The sequence below is a fragment of the Sciurus carolinensis genome, chromosome 8 (assembly GCF_902686445.1).
Source record: "Sciurus carolinensis chromosome 8, mSciCar1.2, whole genome shotgun sequence".
In the NCBI taxonomy this organism is placed as follows: Eukaryota; Metazoa; Chordata; class Mammalia; order Rodentia; family Sciuridae; genus Sciurus; species Sciurus carolinensis.
The window spans coordinates 62242256-62263786 of NC_062220.1; the positions used below are offsets into that span (position 1 = coordinate 62242256).

Genomic DNA, 21531 nt, shown 5'->3' on the forward strand with positions numbered 1-21531 from the left:
ACAAGCAACTAAAATATAGGATGAGAGGGTGATTTGACATAGTGCTCTGTTGGCAGAGTGATGGATGGATGGATGCACCCGATAAGCAACAATATCTAGGCATAACCAACACATGTTAGAACAGAAACTCTACAAACACTAACAGTGGAACCAAAACTATAACCATGGCAAAAAAAAAAAAAAAAAAAAAAAGAGATAGTTTATTAAACAATTTAAAACTATGTGGAATTCTTTCCTTTTCATCTTGTTTAAAAATGTTAACTTATAAACCTATAATAAGGCCATCAATGTGACCTAGGTTCTGTTTCTCAGTTCAGTCTTTGTTTAACATCTGTTGTTTAATTTCTCTAAATTGAATTTTCTATTCGAGGGTAATTATACTTTTTATGTGTGTATGTGTGTATATTATTTATACATACATGCATGTAACATTTATACATGTGTATTGATTAGGCTCTTGTATCATTTCTCAACCATATTAGTCTTAAAAGAATACCCTACCATAACATTTTTAAAGACGAATATCTACTTTTTTTCATATAACAAGAAATCTTAAGTTATGTAGTTGATCATATTTAGTTTTTATCCAGTCAGTAAAGCTGCTGGAGACCCACTCAGGCTATTTCCAACTCTCCTTCAGTATCACTAGCACTTTGGCCTTTTCCTTGAGCTTGTCACTCCACGGTCAGAACATCACTGCTTCATCTCAAATATCATGTTAAGTTAAAAAAATTAAGAAATCCGTTATGTGTTATCTCTCAATGACCAGAACATAGCTGTTGGAGGAAGCTGCAAGGTCAGAAGGAAAGTGAGGAACGAAAATGAATGGCTGTTGTAGATCACTGTGAATCTTGTCCTGGGAAGAAGCTTGTGTAGACCAGAAACTACATTGGTGTTCTTTAATAGGAAAGAATGGGGGGAAAACATTGGATAGGTAACTATCAGAATTTGCCATAATAAGAATATTAGATAAATGAAATTGCCTTACTTAAAAGATGCTATGACAAATTGTGAAGGAATCAAGTATTTGGAAAAATCCTTTCAAAATAAATGATATTGCCTACAGGATTTCACTCTAATTTGTCATAACTCATTTTAATTAATTAAGGAATTTATTAATTCTTAGTTGCTTCAGCAAGTCCTTTGGGGAGAAAACAATAAAAGCCAGTAACAAATTAATCAACAGGCTTTTGTGATTATTTTCTTAGGTAGGTAAATTTTCAACTGGACAAATGCAGGATATTTGTAGTGGAAGAAATGGTTTGAACTGATAATGTATTTTCAGGGGCAAGAATTATCCTGTACTACAAAAGGTGAACTTACCCATATACCTTAGGTCAGTGATTCTAGCTTACATTAGTGGTCAGACTGCATCTGTTGTTCTATAGTTGGCATTTTCCTGGGCTGCCAGAAAGCATCTCATCACTTGGCATGTCCCACATATTTGATTGAGAGAAAAAAAGAAGCAAGAGGGGGTGCAGTTGCCAAAGGACCTGAAGGCTTAGAACCCAGCAGAAACGGCAGCTGAGAACAGTCTCAGGCATGATGCTTGCTCAGTGGCTGTAATGAATTAACGAGAGTAAGCATGTTCTGCTGACCAGAAAGAAATGGTGGGTGGGGGTGGAGTTTCAGGATTTCTAATTATTAACAAATTCACTGTACTGCCAGCAAGTTCAAGAGCCACAGAAACACAGGGCATTTGGAGATGTACATAATAAGTAATTGTTGGTATTTTCTGATAATAGTTTCATAAATTTTATTTCTGATTGCTCTGATTCTCTGGCTGATAAAATGATTCTGCATTTGAAAAAAATTATGTATGTAAGTATGTAATATTTATGTGCGTCAAATAAACCGTATGCCTTCATTTGATGTTGTTTGTTTTCCTTTATTGAGTTATACTGGGTGTAAAAAAAGATTGAGAACATTTGCTCAAATATATAAGAATAATTATTTGGAGAGTAAGAATATTAATAGTTGATTTAGTTAAAAATTCTATTTTAATGGCATCCTACTGTGACTCTACCTGCAGATGAGGAAGCAACTGAAATGATGGATTTTAAAAACTTCAGAAATGTTTTATCATATAATTTACAAATACACTAAGTATTGTTTGTGTAAAAGTGATTGTGTTGCATTTGTGCACACCTCCATAATGTCATTTTACATGATCATGGTGATGCAAACAGACCTGTGATTCTTCTTCTGAGATTCAAAAGGATTTGAAGAGAATATGATTTTGCTACTATTACAGATTTCCTATTTCTTCCAACTTTAATTTTCTATGTTGGTTTAATTAACCTTAATATGATGGATTGAAAAGATGAATTTCAGGAATTCTTATTTATATTTCTATGGGTATTTTGATTTATAATTCAGTCTTTCCAAAATAGAAGTAGGAAGGTTCTCAGATAAACATACATAAATTGACATAGTTATCCTTTAATCTTTGACAGACTTATGTTATTGATTTTCTCACCAGCATCCCAGCTTTTCATTAAATTATAATAGCAAAAAAGACTCAATTATTTCCACTGGCCAAAGAAAGCCTTTCATTCTAGCTAAAAACATCTTCACATATATTATAAGAAAGCAAAATTACTTTGATTTATAGTTATAAAGGAAACAAACTCTAATATTTGCATAATAGTTTAACTTTTGTATCATGCTAAACCCATAGATAATTTTAAATAACATTAAAATCTTTTCATATTTTAAATATATCAGTGTAAGTAAAATAAAATAGTCCAAAAGGGCTAATCTTTTTGCTTTCACATACATTTGATACCTAGAAAATTCAATTTCATGGAGATTCAAAGTAGAATAGGTGTTGCCAGGAGTTGGGAGAGAGAAATGGGAAGAAATAAATAAAGCTGCTTTTTATCCCAGTAATGATTATACACTATGATGTTTCAGTATCAATTCAGGAGTAACATATGTCCTTTACTATAATATAAATTTCACTCTAAATGAAGAATAAATTAAAGAATACATGCCAAACACTGAGCATGGATCTCACAGGCAATTGTTTTCTCAGCAAATGTTATTTGTTTTATTATGAAAGCAGTAAATGTTTCAGGAAGTCAAAAGAGCAATATGAAAGAATTCATCTTTTAGATGGGCTCATGAGTAGATTTATGACAGAATTAAATTACCTTCTTATCATTATTCGACATCCTTTACTAAAAAATGTTATTATTTCAGGAGGAATTGTTGATAAGGACCTTCGTCACTACCTCAACTTACGATTTCAGAAGGGTTCTGTTGACCACGAACTTCAGCAAATCATCCGTGACAACCTCTACCTCCGCACGGTGCCGTGTGAGTAGAATGGGTGATGTTATTTTCTTCCCGTGTTAGTAGAGAGATGTTCAGCTCTATATCTATTGTTTAAAAGTTAAGTCATACTGATTTGAAACAGAAAACCAATTTAAGACATAGAAATGTTAAATACTTACAACTCCGGTTGTGTGGTGTATAATGAAATTGTAGACAGAGGAGACTTGTGATTTTTCAAGCTATAAAATCTAACTCAATGCTTCTCAAGTTAGTACTGAAAAATATTGATTCTAGTCCAGACTTTTGGTGATTCAGAATGAATCATGATTGAAGTAGAACTCCACACCAGGAGACAGGAGAATGCAAATTCAATTTATTAGTTGAAACAGCTATTTTGTACATAGAATTTACACAGTAACTCCTTCAGCTCAGGTTTGCAGCAAGGGAATCTCATAAGTGAAAAAAAAAGTACACATGGAAAATCAAAGATAATATTCTGGAATTCTTAGGAAGTGATGTTGAGGCAGATTTTTTTATGCAACCTATAGAAGTCCACAAACATCAATTCCTGATTTTCCCTTAAAAGAAAGAAATAGGTGAAGTGATAAAATTCACAAATGAACTTTAGTACCTCTTTCAAGTCATTTGACAATCTTCTAGTAGAATATTGAGGACAATAAAGAACTTTTCAACTCAGGTCCTAGCTCTTGTTTCAATATCAAAAGCTATTTTCTTCAAGGGAGATTTTATGACCTCCAAAGACTCTCTCCAGAAATTCTGGTCTGTGTGTGTTATGTATATTCCTTTTATTTCAATTCCGCCCTAAACTTTAATAAACTCAAAGCCATGGGCTCTGTAAATTTAATAAAGAAAGAAAAACTTGACTAGGGTAAATGAAACAAATAAGCAAACAAAAAATATTGGTTTTGACATCCAGCATTAAACCCCCACTACTATGTAAATGATATAGATAGATGATTATATTGAAATACTGAAAACACACAAAGATGTGAAGATGGACAGGTAACCACCCAGCCATTTAACCAACACCCATTTTATGAGGGGTAGACTCTCACCATTGTTAGCACTACTCAATGTTCATCAAAATAAAACTGCCAGAGCATGACTATCAAATGTTTCTAAATAAGACTACTTGCTGACTGACATCTTGTTGGCCAAAATTATTCCTCTTTCAGTGTGTTGTTAGTTAAATAAATAGACTTTGGACTCTTGGTTTAAAGTTGAGGAAAGTGCATTCTTAAACTTGCTAGTTTGACATCCAAGTGATGGGAAGAAGAAGATGGATTAAAGTAAGTGACTGAACTATTTATAAGGTAACGGGTGGACGCATTTTCAAAGCCATGATGTTGTCAGTGCAACCGTGTGAATTTATCTTTTGTGACATGAAAGAAAGGAGATCTGAAATACTAAATAAAGAATCCAGCCACTTTATTATGTTTAAAAGCTGAGGGAAATAGATAAGAGGCTGACATTCAGAAATACTCGTAGTCCTTGCTAAGGCGATGACATAAATAAGAAAATCTTAATTAAATATAAGGATAATGAGAGTAAATTTTGCATTAGTTAATTAAGCTCTGAAATAAAGGATCTCTTTTTAAAGTACCAAAGAAAGACTATGAAGACAAAATAAATATAAGGGTAAAATAACTAGACTTATGTGAGTAAATGTAAAGAGTTTCAAGATGTGATTTTGGTACGAGGTCATAAATTCAATTAGAAATCCTTGAATTGTTCCTACAAAAGAGATAATTAGGAACTCAATGAATCTGAATATTGTGATAAAGAATTATTCTTGGATTTTGCAGCCACCACGCTTAATGGTCAATGAATGACACCATTCACTATCAGTGCTTTTAACTTGGCATAAAAGTGAAAAAAAATTTTGAGATTAAAAATGATTCTGATTTATTTTCTTAAAAATAGCTTTATATTGATGACTTGGATGTGGAAAATCTACCATCTTCACTCATTATATATTTTACTGAAGTATTCAGATATATTCAGAGAGTATGCATTAAAAATACTTCAGTATTGGAAAAATCCTACCATGGCTTAGAAACTACATGTGTATCCAACACATCAATTGGCATTGAGTATGGAATCACATTTGTGACACATTCTCTGGGGTCAAAATGTTCTCTTGGGTCATAAATTCAGTATAATAAAAGGGTACTAAATGACTAAAGGGCATAGTATTGCTCCTATCCATGTATGTGTTAATATATATTCACTCACCTCTTTTTAATCTAGCAGTGGCAACAGAAATAGGTCCTCGATAACTACATTGAAACAAAATTATTGTCAACTTATAACTATGTGAAGGCAGACTTTTTTTTCATAAGGCAATACCTGAGTAATTCTGCTTTCTCCATGATATTACTCCACTACCAACAACAGTCACTAAAAGGAAAAGAACCAAGTCTTAGAGCTGGATTTTTTATTGGCCAGTGAATAAGAGAAAGTTCTGGGGCTAGGGGTCCATAGACCCAACTGCTCTCACACACATATTTACACTTGGTCAAATCCAGTCATAGATAACTTGGCTCCTGTACAAACCCCTGTGGAAAACCTGTGTCTGGTTGCTGGTTGGTTTCTGAGCTAAGCAGGGAAAGGAGGTGGCTAGTCCAGGTATCTATTGGTGTTTAACTAAAATAATTGAAAATTCTATCAATCTGTTCCCATAAGCAAGGGATGATTGTATGAAACCTTTCATTTCATTTCCCCAGAACCTTATGTAAGAACATATTTCTCCAAAATATTTGGTTTTAAAAACGTAGATCTCCAGGCATGGAAGGAGAACTTGGTCACATAGACAAGGTTGTTGCAAATAAAGTAAGCTTGAGTTCCAACTGCACAAACACACACACACACACACACACACACACACACACACATACCCACAGAGAGACTATGATGTGATCACTCATGATTCCTTCAGATCAGATCACGAAGAAAAGAACCTTAGGAACTGAGTCTTAATATTTCCTGTTTATATAATATTTATGTAAAACTTAAGCCGGTCACCTGATTCATGTCTGCTGAAGACCCAAATTCATTCCTAAATATGTGACTTTCAGTTGCTAATTGTACAACTAATAAGGAAAAATAGAGATTTCTAGAGCAACCTGACATACTAAAAAGTGATTGCTAATTGTAAATGAAGACTGCAAACTAATCTTTCTACTATAAGATTTCAGGCTATATAATATTTTATGTAATTGAACTTCGGAAGAAATAATAAATGACAATAATACAAAACTGTTGTAGCCTAGGATATGATAACAACTGACCTGGCAATATGTATATAGATCAAAGACTAGGAAGAGTTTAGTACATCATGTGGGATTTAATTACTCTAATAGTATACAAAAGGCAGTTTCAGAAGCACCAACTTGACAGTCCTCAGAGAGTAAATAAAATTGTTTCATCACAGCATGTTACATGTACAAAGTCAAGATAGCATGCATCGTCCCTTGGTTAGTATAGATTCAAAAATATCTGAGGGAAATTAGTGGAATTAATACTGAAAAATATTGAAATAATTTGCAAGTGTTTAAAGAGTAAAACGAAGTTCTTTGGCTTTAATAGTCTACTGAGTATAATGATGATATATATTTAACTCTTGAGTCTATCAACCACAATTAAACTGACCATGCTTCTTAAATATGAGAAAAATAATTACTGCAATTTATTGATAAAGTCCTAGTTCTTTGGATCTTTGATATTTGTTAGAGAAAAGTTAATTTTCAAGACAGGTATGAGCATAAATATAAATTTTAGATACTTTTCCCAGTATACCAGATGACATGGGAAAGAAGTTCAACAACCAATTTTAAAAGTTTCAAAATGAAATGGAAGGTAGTTAAATTAAACTTCTCTCCCAAGACCATACTTTGTCATTTGGTGAGATGGTTTTATTGGGAAATATTTTAAATTTATTTGAAGTCAGAAAAAATACCATTGTATACCAAGTAAAGGGCAAAAATCAATAAAACTAAAGTCTAAAACTATTCCATAAAGAGTGAATAAAATGAAAAACATAGATTTAAGATATGAAAGAAATTACTTTTGCAGAAGATCTGATTGAGGTATAACTCACAATGATGTCTCTACATATTTAAGTACTTTTAGTAACTACACCACATTAAAAAGAAGCATTGTCAACCATAAAGTTGTTAGGTTTCTAATATATTTATTTTATTTTCTGATACTTTTGAAACACGGTCTCCTATTAGTAGCAATTACCAACAAACCAAAAGATAAAGCTATACATGGGAACAACATCCCCTTTTCCTAATTAAGTAATTCTATATAAGCTATGGTCAGAAAGAACTAGTAGAGGGGGGCTGGTTTGTCACATATCTGCTTAAAAAGATTAAATTGTGTCAGAGTTCTTTAGACCACTCCATGGGGAAAATAATCTTAATTTTTATGCAAAAATCAGTTCTTTAAAAGCTTAATAAAATTGAGAATATTCATCAAGACAATTTTTTTTGTGGGAATAAAAAACCCCTATAATTGCTCCTAATTTTGGTCGTAAAGTACATTTCTAAACATGGAGTAAGAAGGAAGAGTGGCATTCACCTGTGGATTAGTTTGCTGGCATAAACCAATCTTTTCCCAGTGGAAGAACTTCTCTTGGTTAGAGACGACAAATATAATTCTGCATTCAGAATGCCTTTACAATATAGTCCTCTGTGCTGAGATGGACTCAGGTCGGACTGTACAATACATGTAGGCAGAGGAGTAGAAGACTCCAATCCAACTGAATTTTAAACCAACATATTACAACTGTAAATTATTTATCTGTTTCAATGTTATTCATGTTGCCTCAAATAAGAATCATCAATGTAGAAACTCGTTTTTGAAATTACTTTTAGAGTTTGAAACATATTCTTTTGCAATTATTTCAGAATCAAATTGCCAGATTTTTGTTATTTGAAATGAATTTGATTTTTAAAAACATACTAATTATATTTGGTGCTAAGTGTTAAGAATGAGAGTTATTAGAGAATAAATATGGTTCTCAGCATTATGGGCTAAAAGAGAAGGAAATCTATAAACAAATGAAATTAAGTTTCTTGAGAGATTTTTACACTGCCCTGGAAGACTAGACCAAAGGAAAGACTTAAAAAGCTTCCAAGCAGTAACAAATACTTGAAAGTATTTTACTAATTTATTTATTCAGATGTATGCCTGCCTGACATATTTATTAAATGTGTTGTTACTGTGCAGAAATCTGTAATAGGCTTATCATCTTCTCACTGAGAATATTAAGATCCAGATCCAGTTTCAAGTTATTTATACAAAAGTACTATAATTTTATAATTTTTTTCCTCTCATCCTTTAACAAATGAATGTGTCTTTCTTACTCAGATGGTAAATGCCCATTAGTTTGGTTGATAGAGTACAGGAGAGAATGAATGGGCTTCAAAATTTTTTAACATGAAAAGTCAAGGAGCATGACCGTTAGCAGTGATTAGAAATGATTACATTGATTTATCCATGGGACACTACAGAGCACTTGTTTTAGAATAAAATAATACATCTGGCACAAAATAAGAATAATAAATATGAACAGTAAAAATCTTACTGATCTTCCCAGCCACATAAAATTCCCTTTTGTCCTGACTTGATTGGCTCCTTATGTTGTTGTGACCCAATGTTTCCTTTGGATTTACTCTGTTTGTGTCTTCTCAATCTCTCTCTCTCTCTTTTCTCACTCTTCATCAATTTCATCAATGGGAGTCTTTCCACAGGAAATCTGGCTTTGTTGGCTATACATGAATTTGGCTGTTGGAATGTACAACTTTGGACTTCAGTGTTCCAAGCTGCTTTCCAAAGAATAAATGGGGGGTTGGTGCCTGAGGCCATTTTTTCCAGAAAAGCCAGTCATCACTTTGAATAGAAAATAGCCCACCTTTCAGGAGGCATAGTATTCCCTACAGGTTTCAAAGTCATAGTCCTCTGTGCTGGTATGTAAGCATATCAACCCTTCTCATTTTATACCTCTGCACTGTTTGAAAGAAAAGAATTAGGACTCTGTCAGTTTCAGACCTACCCAAGTTTCCAGAGTCAATTGATTACTACTTATGCTATGAAATGATTATGTAAGTAGCTGAAGAACAGCTGTAGGTAGATGACAGTGGACACTAGTGTTAACATGGTATTTTAAGACCTTAGGTTTATGGTAGTGCAGTTAACTTCTAACTCATAGGCACCTAGACAAAATAGCAACAGGAAAAGGAAAGCTGATTCAAGTTACAGCCATTCTAATATTAGTACTTTAGTCAAAGCTATTCACACATTGCAGTTTAACATTGCTGGATCATAGAAAGTAACATTAACCCTTGACTTTATTTACTTCACAACATGGAACTGTGGAATGAGCACTCATCTCAGAATTGGGAGTCATTGGTTTTGAACCAGGATTTGCCACTAATTGTAGGAACTTGGCTAAGGCCTTAACCTCTGGATCATAGGAAAGGAAGGAATGAAATGAATTTGAGTGATTCTTTCTATTCTAAAATTCTGTGGTTTCTGATTCTACTGGCTTGCTTTTCTTTATTTTATCATAATTCAAATTAGTTCCTCCAATATGCTTAAATTATTCTGAGTATGAAATGCCCTTGATATCAAGCAGGTGTAAACAACTTATGGAAGCTGAAGATATATCAAATACAGCAGACACTTCAGGGAAAAATAAAGAGCTGGGTTTAAATTAAGTGCAGTTCTGGATAAAACCAGCCATGCGTGTACTTTCAGATTTTTCTATGAATGTCAAGTTAAAGATGCCATCATAACTCTGATGTTCCTTGAAATCTGCCTTCACTATTCATGAAATTCTGAAATATGGTCCAGTTTAGTAAGTGGATAAGAAAATAAACATAATGGGAAATACAAAGTTTTTTAAATTGCTCTCCTTCTTTGGAATATGTAATGAGTTGAGATTTGACATAAAGACTTCTGAAGCATGAGGTATATTATTATGAAAATGTGATTGTAATCCTTATGATAAGATGTTTAATGTGAAATTTAATGTCTTCTAATGTTGAACTTTAATAAATGTCACTTATGTGAGTGAATGATCCTGGTTAGAAACCCAAATGGGTCTACTTAATGGGAGGCTAAATCAATGCTCACTGCAGACAAGGATTTTACAGAACAAATGAAAAATTGAGGAGAGTCCGTAGAGCTTCTCAAATAGGGTAATTAAAAGTTAAGAGTGATACAGGATTGACAATCAATTCCATTTAAAAATATACATGGATCCTGCCTTTCTTAAGCAAGTCAGAAGTGTAGAATAGAATGGATTCCCAGTTAGTTTTCCAGTTTCTATTCCAAGCTGCGTCTTTCCTAGTTAAAGACTAACTTGCAGGAAAGTTGCTATTCATGCTAACAAAGTCCGCAAATATCTGTACAAACTCCATTTGAATAAGAATAAAGTTTCCCTTGTTACTTCACACATCCCAGTTCTACATATCAGTGGTAATTTCTTAACTTGTTCTCCAAAGACAAGACTGCAATGGGGAGTTAATGTCAACTTATGTATATTTGTTCTCTCTCATTGCTGGTAGGAATTCTGATTCCACTTCTCATTTTTTTAGTTCATTAACACTAACAGTTTATTAAGGGATTTGCATAGTTGTAGGAAGTCTGAGATTTCATGTCCTGAATACAATTCAAGTCTATTATTTTTATGTTGAAATGAGTCTTTTGATTGTCCATTAGTCAGTCAAGTTCCAAATTGTCTTTTCTTTAGCATGCCATTGCCATAAATATTGGAATACAAAATATCAAAGAGGAGTAAAAGAAAATTTTTAATTGATAAGTGTATTATTCCAATAATTAGTATTGTTATCTTGATATAGGTAAAAGAGTCTCCATCATCTAAAAGGTTTTTTTACAGGTATGGTGGCACACACCTGTATTGCCACCTACTCTGGAAACTGAGGCAGGAGGATCACAAGTTCAAAACCAGACTCAGCAACCTTGGCAATTTAGTGAGACCCTATCTCAAAATAAAAAATAAAAAGGCTGAGGTGGTAATGTACCCCAGTATTCAATCTCCAGTACTGAGGGGAAGGGAGATATATATATAAATAAATAAAAGATTTTTATTTTTTATTTTATGAACTTTGCTTGTAAAAACTTTTTGAACTCAGCTCTACTACACTTTCTATATGCATTTCATATTCTAAATTCTTAACTAAATATAAAATTATAATTATATAAAATTTATAAGCTAGTGTTTATGATGCATTTCATATTCTAAATTCTTAACTAAATATAAAATTATAATTATATAAAATTTATAAGCTAGTGTTTATGTAAGTTTTCAGTTCCTTTTTTAATATTTTTATTGTAGATGAACACGTTACTTTTATTTTATTTATTTATTTATTTTTATGCAGTGCTGAGGGTCAAACCTAGTGACTCACACATGCAAGGTAAGCGCTCCACCACTGACCTACAATACCAGCCCAAGTTTACAGTTCTTTAACTTGGCATTTCATACAAGCATTATTTTATAAATCCTTGTCGGGGTAATGGGGGTAGATTGAGAAGAAGGAAATGAATGAACATTTACCAAACGTCTGTGTGCAAGTATTATTATGTCATTGCATTTTGCAATTCTCTAAGAAATGTGTTGTAGTTTCCATTGTTCAGATCAGCAAACTTAAGCTTAGAGAGGTTATGGACCCTTCCCAAACTACACAGTCAGTAAATAGATGAGAAGTAACGCAAGTCTATGACTATCTGATGTCAAGACCCTTTGTTGGGGGTATCGTGTTACCTCCTTAGTCCTTAGAGCTCTGATTTCTCAGACAATACTCAACAAATTTTGTGAGACTCCAAAACATAGATGTGTATCTTCATTGATTATCTAATGTTTCCATAAAAGCAGGGGGAGAAATTCATGAAAGTGGTAGTGAAGTATATTCGACCTCTACATTGCACACATTTCCACGGCTGCTGTCCAGGACCCCAGTGCTATCATTACCCTACAGCCTCCAAATGACCAAAGTCATAGGCAATATTATTCAATAATGGCAAACATCTTCCCATTTCATCTACAGGTTACCAAAGTAGAGGCAACAGGACTGTTTAGAGTTAATAACATAATAACAGGGAAAAAAGCCCTTCTACTGCTGAAGAACAGTACTATTCTTCCATTCTGCAGTGACTCTGCACTGACTCAGCTGTCTTATGGCTCAGTATAATGACAGCTTCTCAGATGTCCAGAACTCCCACCCCCTGTCAACACAATTCTGTGGTTGCACAAGTTTGCACACTTGATTGTTGCCCTTACCAGGCACAAACAGGATTGAAATGTACACACATACCCTTCCATGTCACTGGCTTCTGTTTATATGCTCCAATTCTGACTCAAAGTATCCAGATTAATACAATGATACCTAGTGATCAGTGAGCAATGTAAATCATCCAGGAGCCAATGGGTGTATAGTCATGCTTCACTTCTGCCAAACTTCGTTTCTCTTTCTACTGCCTTCAAAGGCAAAGAAATATTTTGTCTATTTCATATTCCAAAAAAAATACAAATAATGTGTCATTCAGTCTTCAGCTTAGGAAATGAAACCATACAAGGTATTTTAAGGAGAAGAGGTTTAGGGAACTCATTGTTTAGAAAATTGCTTAAAAAGCTAGAGAAGGAGGTTGCAGACTAGATCCTCAGGAGTAATACTCAAACAATACGGTACCGTTTGGAGAGGTTATAACCCTGCCAGAAAGATCGCTGCTTCTGAGGCCTGCAGCTAAGACCTAGACTTCAGAAACCTGAATTGAGAAATTACCACCGTGGCTGCAATTGCCACAATTGCCTCTTGACACCTAAGAAGTTAGGGAAGCAACACAGGGACTGTCCTATGGAAAACATCACACCTGTAAAGTCTTTTGCTATGAAAGAAAATGTCGCCTTTAAACATGTTTCTTTTTGGTGATAACCTCACGGGCATACAGTTGTAGTAGTGAGCCTTAAAGTTATTATATATTAAAACACAAAGTTTTAAATTCTCTGTGTTGGTTAGCCAATAATCAAATACTAACAATATTGATAATTGTTACCAGATCTGAATAAAAAGACTTATAGAGTATTTGTTAAGGTTTTTGCTTTATTACCTATGTTCAGGCACATAATGATTAATTTATATGATGCTCACTAGTTATAAGCTACCAAGGAAATGTATTTGTTCTTTGGAAAACAAGGATACTTATGCATTATCAGTGTATTCTGGAATCATTCTACTCAACTTATAGAATGAGACATTTTAAATGTGTGTAAGAGTCTTTGTTCATTTTATTCACAACTTTATTATTAAAAAGTATGAATGTGACACTAACAAAATTTAGTTCATAATTATATTTCTCACATGAAAAAGCAATTGACAAAAATGCTTTTAGAACATAATTTAAATTTGGAGCAAGAAAAGGAATCTTAATTAAAAGTGAGGAGTTGAATATATTATTTGAAGCACTACAGAAAATTAATTATGGTTTGAAAGAAGCAAGATGCTTTCAGCACTGAGTAGCACAATATCTGTGATCAGAGTTCAACACTGGCAGTGTGTTAGGCCCCATCATCATTTCCATGCCTCAGAATTCATTAAGGAATCAATGCTCTGAGTCTTCTGGCAGTTTGAAGTACATTAAAAACACACATACAAGAAACACATAACTATATTCGCTTTGGAAAATCTGTATTTGAACCAATATATTGACCTAATATCAGCTTGGAAAAAAAATCATCTGGTTCTCTGGTACAAACATTAAAGTATAATTTCAGTTACACCATAACTTGGGTGTTATCCTCTTTATGAATATGGTTACATTCATAAAAACTTATATTCCAGATTCATTGGTTATAAAAAATGTGGTTGTTAAATCAAAGTGTCATTAATGCACTTAATAACCTGTTAAATGTAAAGAGATTAAAAATTTATAAACTTTCATATATTGTAACATTTTAATTCAGTCCTGCTAACATTGAGAGGTACTGTGTACATATGACTGGCTGGGTGCTGGGAATATGGAATGATTACCACACAGGTGCTCTTCTCTAGGGATTTATCCTTATCACAAGTTCAATAAGGCACATATAATATTCTCATTTTATGGATGAGTAAATGGAATACATACAGCAAACTAAGGTAAAATAACTACCCTGTGTTATAGTTAAGACTAATAGCCAGACTCAAGGCTTTGGGAGGATGATTAATTATTAAGATAATCTGAGTTAATTCATCTTTACTTAACAATAATGACTAGACTGTTGGATTCCATGAAGATGTGAACCAATAAATACACAATGCTTAAACTTTTAATTGAGTAATATGAATGTGGTTTTGGAAACTGCTTATCTCTGCTCTTATATATTCATGCTCTATATTTCTTATTATTGGGAGAAGAATAAAAAAGGAAAGATAAAATATTACAGCAGCTCCCTCAAAGACTAAACGTTTTCTTGGATTATCCTGCAATGGTGAATGTGTTCAATCTGATACTTAGAGGCACACATTTTTTTACCCTAAAACTATTCTGAGCCCCCAGAGTCTTTGAGCAAAACTCTTACACTGAGGACAATGGATCCATAGCTTCTTTAGAAGAAATCTGGCAGTTAATAACACATAAGGTAATTAGGGAATGTTGCATTGATCTACCCTTGCCTTTGTGTAAAGACACCTAAAACCATATCAAGCACATGGCATATACAAGCACTTATACATCTTATATACATCTTACAGATTGGAAACTTAAACTCAGTTCAAGTTCATATGTAGGTAGTAAATAATAGAACATAGATACTTTAACCCAGTTTGGGTCTATCTGCAAATATATGCTTTTATTTTTGTCTACTTATTATATATTGGTTTATCTATCTATTCCTCTTTTTTACATCCATCACAAAATAGATGTTTAACATCCCTAATTTTTTTTTTTTAACAAAACAATAAGAATGGCAAAAGTCATATTAGCATGAGCCACAGCAGCCATGCTGACAGCCTCAGGTAAAAGGCCAGCCTTTTAAGTCAACTTTGGAAATCAAGTGATTGAAAAGATGACAGGAGCTAGAATGGCATTCCAGTTGAGACCTGTTAAATTGATCCTTGGGCATGAGAAAAGTAGGAGTGGAGTGTCTGTGTTCCACGGGATTGGATGGTAAGTCAAGAAAACTGGAGAAGGTAAAGGATATAGAGGATCTTGAACGTGGTTAGAAGAGTTTTAACTTTCTTTTTTTAATACTTTGTTGCATATTATTGACCTTTTAGAACAAGATTGGTCACACAACATAATAGAGTAAGGTGCTTAGATTTAAATCAGATGTACCATTTTCTGATGAGCCAGACTTAGACTATAGAGCCTCTCTATGACTCAGTTTTATCATTTATCAAATGGGGATGAAATAGTGCCTGCCTCACATGCCCTCCTCACAGAATGAGGATTAAGATTTATGATGCACAAAACAGTGCCTTGTAGAAAATAAATATTCAATAAATCTGGCTATTACTATAAAAGTTCTTATGTGGAATTGTAGGAAACAATCCCATATTGAAGGAATAAAAATTTAATAGTATTTGGTGGGAGTATTTGCAAATACAATGAGTTGTCACTAAGTACTTGGACAAGGGTAAGACACATTGCCTTATTGCTGGTTAAACTTCTATACTTGTGGGGTCAAAATACAGTGTGTAGAGACACATTTAAGGTTCAAAATTACTCCTGGGCAAATTAAACTACAGTATAAACATATTGTCCTAGATACCATTTCTAGAGCATGGTTTCTCAATCTGTCCAGGTGGATGATTCTTTGTTGTGGGGCTGCCCTGCATACTATAGGATATTTATGATGTAAGACATCCCTACCTTATACCCTTACATGTGTATTATACTCTCTGAGTTGTGACAACCAAAAATGTTTTCAGACATTGCTAAATGTCCCTTGAAAGGGGCAAAAATCTCCAGCCGAAAACCAATTCAGTAGAGAAATATGTCAAGGAGACAATTTTAAGAAGGAAGGTCAAGTAATTGAAGCTTGAACATGCACTACCAAGCATCGAAGACATAAAAATCTTAACAATTGAACTCTAATCATCTGGTTACAGTAATGAGAATGCCCTATCAAGAGAATGCTCACAGTAGGTTCAATGAAGCCACTGGTGTCCCATGATCAACATCAGCTTCGCAGTGAAAGCATCCTGCATTACTTGAGGCCATTAAACTTGGTTTCCATAGCTTCTCTGGTTCTAACTGAACTCCATCACAAATTCATATGTATAAGATACATTTTCTCATGGACTTATGCCTACCTGATTATATATACTTCTTGTATATTTATTAGGGAGACTTAGGGTATTCTAGTAAGAGTCATTTTTTAAATATAAATTTTAGTTAACATGTATTTTCAGATTTTCATCTCTTCAGGCACTGAACAAAATTCTTCTTGAGACTTTCAAAGTTAGGGACTAGATTTTAGAATCTATGAATTAACTGAGAAGGTATCAGCTATAATTCTACCCAATTTGGACATCTTTATGTATTGAACAGACATTTATTCACCCACTTATTCCATTCACTTATTCAGTAGATGGACAGATTGAAGAAATATGTGTGAAATATGTGTGTGTGTGTATGTTTGTGTATGTGTGTGTTTGTGACAGAGAGAGAGAGACAGAGAAAGAGAGGGAGGGAGAGAGAGAAAATCAAATGAAGTCTATCTAACTATGTATAGGAATGTATGGTCCAGTGCCAGTGGAGTCAGGAAGTCAGCAGCAGGTGAGATATTGTATGGTTGCTATATGGATTGGTGCAACTTGCAAGGAGGATACCATGTAGGCTGGAAATCAGAGTGTACATCAAGGCCTCATGTGAATCCTCAGCCAATTTTAGTCTTGCATCCACCTCACACTGTGTGTACTTGAACGAAGAAGGAAAGACTTGGGGTGGAAGCAAAATAATTTGGAATGACAAAGATATGGACTCTAGAATAGGTAGAGGAGCACATGCTGCTGAGAGTATATGGGAGGGTAAAGGATCTATTCAGAATTAATCATTATAATTATTATTCTCAATCTGAGGCACTGAGAACAATCTCAAACTCTTAGTCTTTAAAATCTTTTAAAACCATGCCTCTAAATTTTCCTCTCCTCCTAGCCCCATTGTACCATCATGTCTTACTTCAACTCTGCAGAATAAAATGTTTCATGAACTTCATTCAGCATCAGCCAAATAAGTCAGATCTCTTCCCCTGAGACTGTTGCATTTTTCCTACAAGTGTATGAAGCATCACAGATAATTACAATCTAAAATATTTTTCTAATGAAAAATATGACAGGTGGTTAAGCCTTGACTAGCATAATGCAATTCATCTAACAGCCAATTCTTTGGGGTAAAGGTAGTCTTTATTTACAGGAGAGATGAAAGTAGCAGCAGGACAGCTACTATTAAACAATGTAATTAGCACTGATGTAATTAATCTGGACATGTAGTCAATGAAAATGTCCTGGGCTGCTTTCTCCATTGGAACGTTCTCCATCCAGATGTCCATGCATACTACTAAGGACATGGCTGCAAATGAAAATACACAAATGAAAGTGTGCATACATTGCTACAGAATTATAGAAATTTACTTTTTCTTTTACTTATTCCAAATTTTGAATTAGATTGCTGATTCACCTTGATCTGGATATCCCTTTGTCATAATCTATCTACTTTGGCTTTTTGTCTTATTTTTCCTTCTAGCTCTAATCTATTCTGTCCTCTATCTCGGTTCCAAGTACATCCTTGAGGCAGACTTGAAACAGTCATCCTGAGTAAAAATCCTACCTCCACTGAAGGGTGATTGCAAAATGGTCACTTCATTACAGCTATGAAAAAAGAGAGGTCCCTGGTGAATAAATTGTGCATTCAGCAACCACCATGTAATATATCACCAAGTTGTAAAATTTTGTCTAAGTTTATTGACCTTCCTTTTCAACCCTTAGAGATAAGCTTATAGAAGATCAATTAAGCATTTGAGAAATGCAAAATAACATAGGACTTTAATTAATGGGTTTAATTGGAAGATTAAAAGACAGAGTGAACATGTTTCCCAATAGTCTCTGTTTTTGTTCAAAATGAAGCCTCTATCTTGTGTTAACTGCCTTTTCTAAGGCTTTTGTAGATTTAGCACCCATATTTTTCATTGTCTGCTAATTGTTAAAATTCACCCCACCAGACATAACTATCCAGATTTAATTAAATAAATTTTTTGTTTGGTTTGGGCTTAATTTCTTGGAAATAATCAAACATTAATAGTAGCAAAACTCAATGTAGAGTTCCCAAATATCACATTTTCCTGTAGTTTTGCACCTTTCCTTTTTGTTGGGCTGGTACCATATGACAAGTTGTGGACAATGGATGTGGCCAAGGCAATTATGAGTTGGTACTATGATTTGCTTGTGGTCAGTCTCCCCTCTGCCCTTCCTCATGTGCTGGAAGCCTGGTTCCAGGGCAGGGTATCAAGGTGGTGGAACCTTTAAGATGTGGTGCCTAGTGGGAGGTAATGAGGTTCAGTTCCATCTCCATAAATGGATTAATGTTCTCTTACTGGAGTAGGTCAGGTCTCCTGTGACTAGATAGTTCTCCTGAGAGAGATTTGTTCAAAAGTTCAGTTACCCAATGCACTTGGCCCTTCTACAGGAAGCCATTTTCCTTTCCACTTCTCCGCCATGTCATGACAGTCAGGGGGCCCCCATCAGAGCTTGCACCATGCTGTTTGGCCTGGCAAATACCAGAATTTTGAGTCAAATAAACCTCTTTTATTTATAAAATACCCAGCCTCAGGTATTTTGTTATGGCAACACAAAATGACTTTAGACAGTTGATTAATTGCCTTCATTTTTCTTCCCCTCCTGCAGTGAACTCAATGGCCACATATTCTAGTTGATGTACTCACCACTAAAAGGAAGTCTGTCCTGGCCCATGTTGAACTTTAATAAATCAGACTAAAACATTGCAATGTTGAACAAAACATTAATATTTGGAAGTTCATTTGTTATATCACCCCCATAGAAACTGAAGAGTCCTTCATATGAAAGTGAATCTTTGGAGTAAATGTGTTCACTTCTTTTTTCAGTTCTTGGAAATAAGAAGATAGGCAATTATCAATCTTTATTTTCCTTTGCTATTTGTGTGTGTATCAATGTAAATGGATGGAATTCATACAGAGAACATGCTATTGCATTGTTCTTCAGTGCCTAACATGATATTTTAACTGACATGCTAGTAATTTGTTTTGTTTAAAATAATGAAGAAATAAAACCTTTTAATAAAATTCATGTTTTCATTCAATTTTCTACAATAGAAGAGACTTTCAAACATGATTAATGGGAAAAGAGAATAGGAAATAAATATTCTATAGTATGCTGTGAATTTACTATCTTGTTTGCACCTTGAACTGGATCACTTTCATCACTTAGATAAATCTGTGACTTGAAATGTTGGTTCATTATGGATGAAACAGAAGTGCCACATTGTCCTTTATTCTGTAGTTGATAATAAACCTTGAAAGTAAGATAATCATTTTCAATTAGGTTCCATGCAGGACTAGAAAGCATAGTTATCAACATGTACAGAACTTAATCAGATTAAGTTGTCATATTTTGGCTACATTAATGTTGTTAAATTGACATAATAGTCATTATAAGCGGATGCTCTTTCCTGAAATCAGTTATTGCCTGAAAGATTTTAGCAATTACACTTGTATTCATTAGCACACCTATATCTATACTTTTTTCCAACTCATTAATATTGTTCTCACTTTCCATTGCCTGAAGTCATGAAGCCAAGTAAAGTTATAAAATAAAATTTCACCTTCTTGCCTTGTTAGAAGTGCCACATTATTCATCTACCACACAAATTGTGTTGACCTTCCTCATGAAAATTAATGCCCTCCAAGTTTCTGCTTTGAGAGTTTTCTTTGTGTTTCATAGTAATTGCTCCCAACTTGCAGGGTGCTCCTTTACTCTTTTGCTTTGGCACATACTCATTCATAATCCTCAACCTGGAAGTATTGACTCTGCTATAGATCATTTCTCCTTTCCCTGGCTCTTCGCTGCTCAAAGATGTGTATGTTCCTGATTATCCTTTTGTCATCTAAGGAGGATATGGTGTAGTGAGATATCAATTTATAGGAAAGCAAGAAAGTTAAGGGGAGTGAAAAAAAAAACCCTTTGATATTGGGATAGCCAATTTAATGACAGAAGACCGTGTAGATACTTGTATGTGCCTGCCTGGGATGGAATGCTAGTTTTCTAACTTTTGCTAAATCACTTCAACTTCCGTGACCTTCGTTTACTCATCTTCACAACAAGAGCATTATGCAAGCTCTAGGGTGCTAGACTGGAAAGGATATTTGGTTGGAATGGACAAGAGGTAGAGCAAATAGAATGATGGGTTTCATGGGGAAGAAATGGATCAACTTTCCATGGATGATTTTTCAACTAGAACAAACCAGAGTTCTGAGGGATTTTTTCTTGTTGTTGTTGTTTTGTACATTAGTCATTTGTGTGTATACTTAAAGAGATCTTGATTTTAAATAGATAGGTAACATATAAAGTGAAAGATTGAAAAATGAACGGTTTAGTTTTTTTTTTTTTTACTTCATTTTCTTATGTCCAGAGTAAAGATATAATTTTATTTACCATCTTCATGGCAGTGTTAAGACTAATTAGTATTCATGCCAAAGGGATTTGAAAATGAAAAATGTCATTTAACTGCTAAACAGTATTGTTTCTGCTTTGGTTTCAAAAATACCTAACTCTTCATTAGTCTTTGTAAATGTCCTCTGATGTACATCACAGAATTTATAAACACAGTGAAATAACTGATGGTATGTGACAAAATACAATTTGGATAAAGTATTACCATCACCACTAAACACTGATTAGGTTTCATGGGAAAGCATTACCTGAAATTTTCTATAGGAACATTTTCATGTGAGTATGCAACTGAGTTAACAAAGATGATTTTCTTATGTATAATGATTAAGAGTTCTACAAGTCAGACTTAAATTAAAAGGAAACACATATCTAGCAAGATGTCATGTCCTCTCTTAATTATTCTTCCATGACTTAAAGATCAATATTTTATTTGGACACCAGGATTAAGTATGGATTATATAGGGTCTTCTCTAATGCTGCAGACAAGTCACTTTAGTGTGCATCTAATAGGGAT

General features: G+C 33.9%; 1 protein-coding gene across 8 annotated transcripts in view; it reads left to right on the forward strand.

Moving 5' to 3' along the window:
- Magi2 (membrane associated guanylate kinase, WW and PDZ domain containing 2) overlaps positions 1-21531 on the forward strand; it is a 1289418-nt gene that overhangs the window by 387225 nt on the left and 880662 nt on the right. For all 8 annotated transcript variants that reach the window (XM_047561711.1, XM_047561713.1, XM_047561712.1 and 5 more), the window contains exon 2: positions 3205-3321. In XM_047561711.1, the coding sequence (XP_047417667.1) occupies positions 3205-3321 (117 nt within the window). The remainder of the gene's footprint in view (positions 1-3204; positions 3322-21531) is intronic.